At 40.0% G+C, this 2,416-nt stretch overlaps 1 protein-coding gene across 1 annotated transcript in view; it reads right to left on the bottom strand.

Annotated features, from left to right (window-relative positions):
* astn2 (astrotactin 2) overlaps positions 1-2,416 on the bottom strand; it is a 259,339-nt gene that overhangs the window by 86,241 nt on the left and 170,682 nt on the right. The window contains exon 13 of the mRNA XM_014009306.1: positions 903-1,091. Coding sequence (XP_013864760.1) covers positions 903-1,091 — 189 coding nt within the window. The remainder of the gene's footprint in view (positions 1-902; positions 1,092-2,416) is intronic.

Below are 2,416 nucleotides of genomic sequence, written 5' to 3'. Positions count from 1 at the left end.
CCAAAATACTGACTTGTTCAAATAAATAATTTCAAATATTTATTTATTTTTTGATAATTTAAAATAGAAAAGGAGACAGCCGGATGTCGGTGTCACTGACTGACAGCAGAAAATCTGAATTATATATGTCAGCCTGAAGCTCTGCAGCAGGCAGATCGTGTTTTTATTTATTGTAAACATTTATATTTTAAGGCCACACTCAGACACTGTGACCATACAGCAGAACAGATAAAACATAGTTGATTTATATGACCTCTGTGTAACAGAGCTACAAAACAGAAAGTGTGGAGTTAGTATAAAAAAAAAGAAAACAGACAACCAGGGAGAGATATACAGTTTGAGAATGCTTTTCTTTGTACATTGTATTCATGCATAGATAGACCCTCATTATCTCTCTGCATAAAGCTTTTCATCACAGACAGCATGTGACTTATCAGAGTGAGCCAGATTTTTCAGGAGGCTTGCCAGTTTCAAGAGAATTGCCACGGGATAAGTCTGAATCCTCACTCAGCCATCACTCGCAGTCTATCACCTCCAAATACTCCAACAAGCACACATATCTGTGGAACAAACCAACAGCTTACCCTAAAAACCCTTCTGAAAGCTGCTTCACCAAGGTTCGCAGACAGATAACACACTTTACTCCTGATAGTGTCTTATGAGATGCAGAAAAAAAACAACAACTTTTAAGTTGTGAAACAACAGGGCTTGAGGGAGAACTGTAATTGTTCTGATGTGTAGTTGAATAAAAAAAAGTTATAAAATATGTATTTGCTGCTGAGACTAATAGAAAAAACAACAACAAAAAAACAAAGACAAGGTGTTACTGTATGAGTGTCGTGTGTGTGTGCGTGTGTGTGTGTGTGTGTGTGTGTGTGTGTGTGTGTGTGCACACCAATTACCGGAATGTCATTTGGAATATCTGTCCCAAGTTGACTTGCTGTGTTTTGTTGTTGTATCCATGCAGCATCTCACCAAACAGTGTGTCATTAAAGCGGGCATCCTGCCTGGGGCATTTTGGTCCCTCACAGTTTTCAGACTGCAGGAGGCAGGACCGCCCRTCTCCCGCCAGCTTGTATTCCTGCACGCACCTGAGAACAAGACACCAGCTGTCAATACAAAGCAGAACGTGTGAACCTATGTGCACTCGAGGTGAAACGTCTGATTTGGCAAAACAGTTTAGAGAGATCTGAAAGAAGAGGTTTTGCTTGTAATCATAAAAAAAAAAATGGTCCTATGTAAATTAGCRAATACAAACACAAACACACAAACACGAAACCCACAGCTAACTAGAGTCATAAAGTTTGCTGTTTTGGTCTCATTCCGTCAAGTCTTGATTTCCTTAGTGACCCCTAATTAGTGACCCTAATACATGCATTACAGCTGTGCTGCACTCCGGTCTGACCTCCGCAGTTTATACGCACCCATTMTAATCARTGAGAGTGTTTACACTGGCTCCGCACGGCGGTGGTGAGCGGACGGCGATCTGGCAAAATTAGATCTGATCCTATATCTGCCAGATGTCGGAGCTGCGCCAGAGTCAATTTTTAAAGATTATGTTGCACCAAAGGGAAGAGGAATGAACACAACATCCATATTTTCAAAATAAGACACTATTAGGTGGAATAATGTCAAAATCCCAGCTATATTGATAAATATATGGATATATTTCTTTACTAATGCTGTCAGAATGTATCGTTCTGTTTGGGAAGCAGATGGAAACATAGCATGAAGCATATGTGCACACACACGTTACACGTGGATTTTATTTTGAAATCAGAAGTTTCAGAAAGACGACAGCGAGACAGTTTCAACATAGATACCAAAAGCCTTTATATTAATGTTTTCAGCTGTGTTTGGAGTTCGTCTTTCACAGAATTAATTATTTTTTGCTCTGACTTCCACACTTATCACTGAATTTATCGCACAATCTCCTTCCTCCACACTCTGTCGGACTGGAGCGGAGAGGACACTGTATAAGTTGAGACACAAACGAACAGCTGCGAACTGCGCACCGCAGCGCAGCGGAGCGGAGCGGAGAAGCATGTGGTGTAAATCCGGGGTGAGAATTACAGTGGCTGTTTTGTTGTTAACATCACTTCGAGGTGGAACTCTGACATCTTCAAGTGTGATGAATCAGAAGATCCATGTATGCAGTCACGATGTTTCTGTATCAGTAATTGCAGCAATGGGTTGGGGAAATAAAGCACCGTCTGTGAGGCATGAAAAATGTTACATTAGGTTGTCAAATCAATTTCTACAAAACGACCAACCTCATGGAGATATYGTTAATTTGAAGTTGGTTGGAAAGAGATTCATTCTAACTAAAGAAAAACTGTAAATAAATCCAGAAAGTTTGCAGCTGCCATGAGTTAACGGAATATTATTAGAATGGTAAAGAACAAAAGTATATATA

The sequence above is a fragment of the Austrofundulus limnaeus genome, unplaced genomic scaffold, assembly GCF_001266775.1.
Source record: "Austrofundulus limnaeus strain Quisiro unplaced genomic scaffold, Austrofundulus_limnaeus-1.0 Scaffold57, whole genome shotgun sequence".
In the NCBI taxonomy this organism is placed as follows: Eukaryota; Metazoa; Chordata; class Actinopteri; order Cyprinodontiformes; family Rivulidae; genus Austrofundulus; species Austrofundulus limnaeus.
This window is presented reverse-complemented; position numbering and strand designations above follow the sequence as displayed.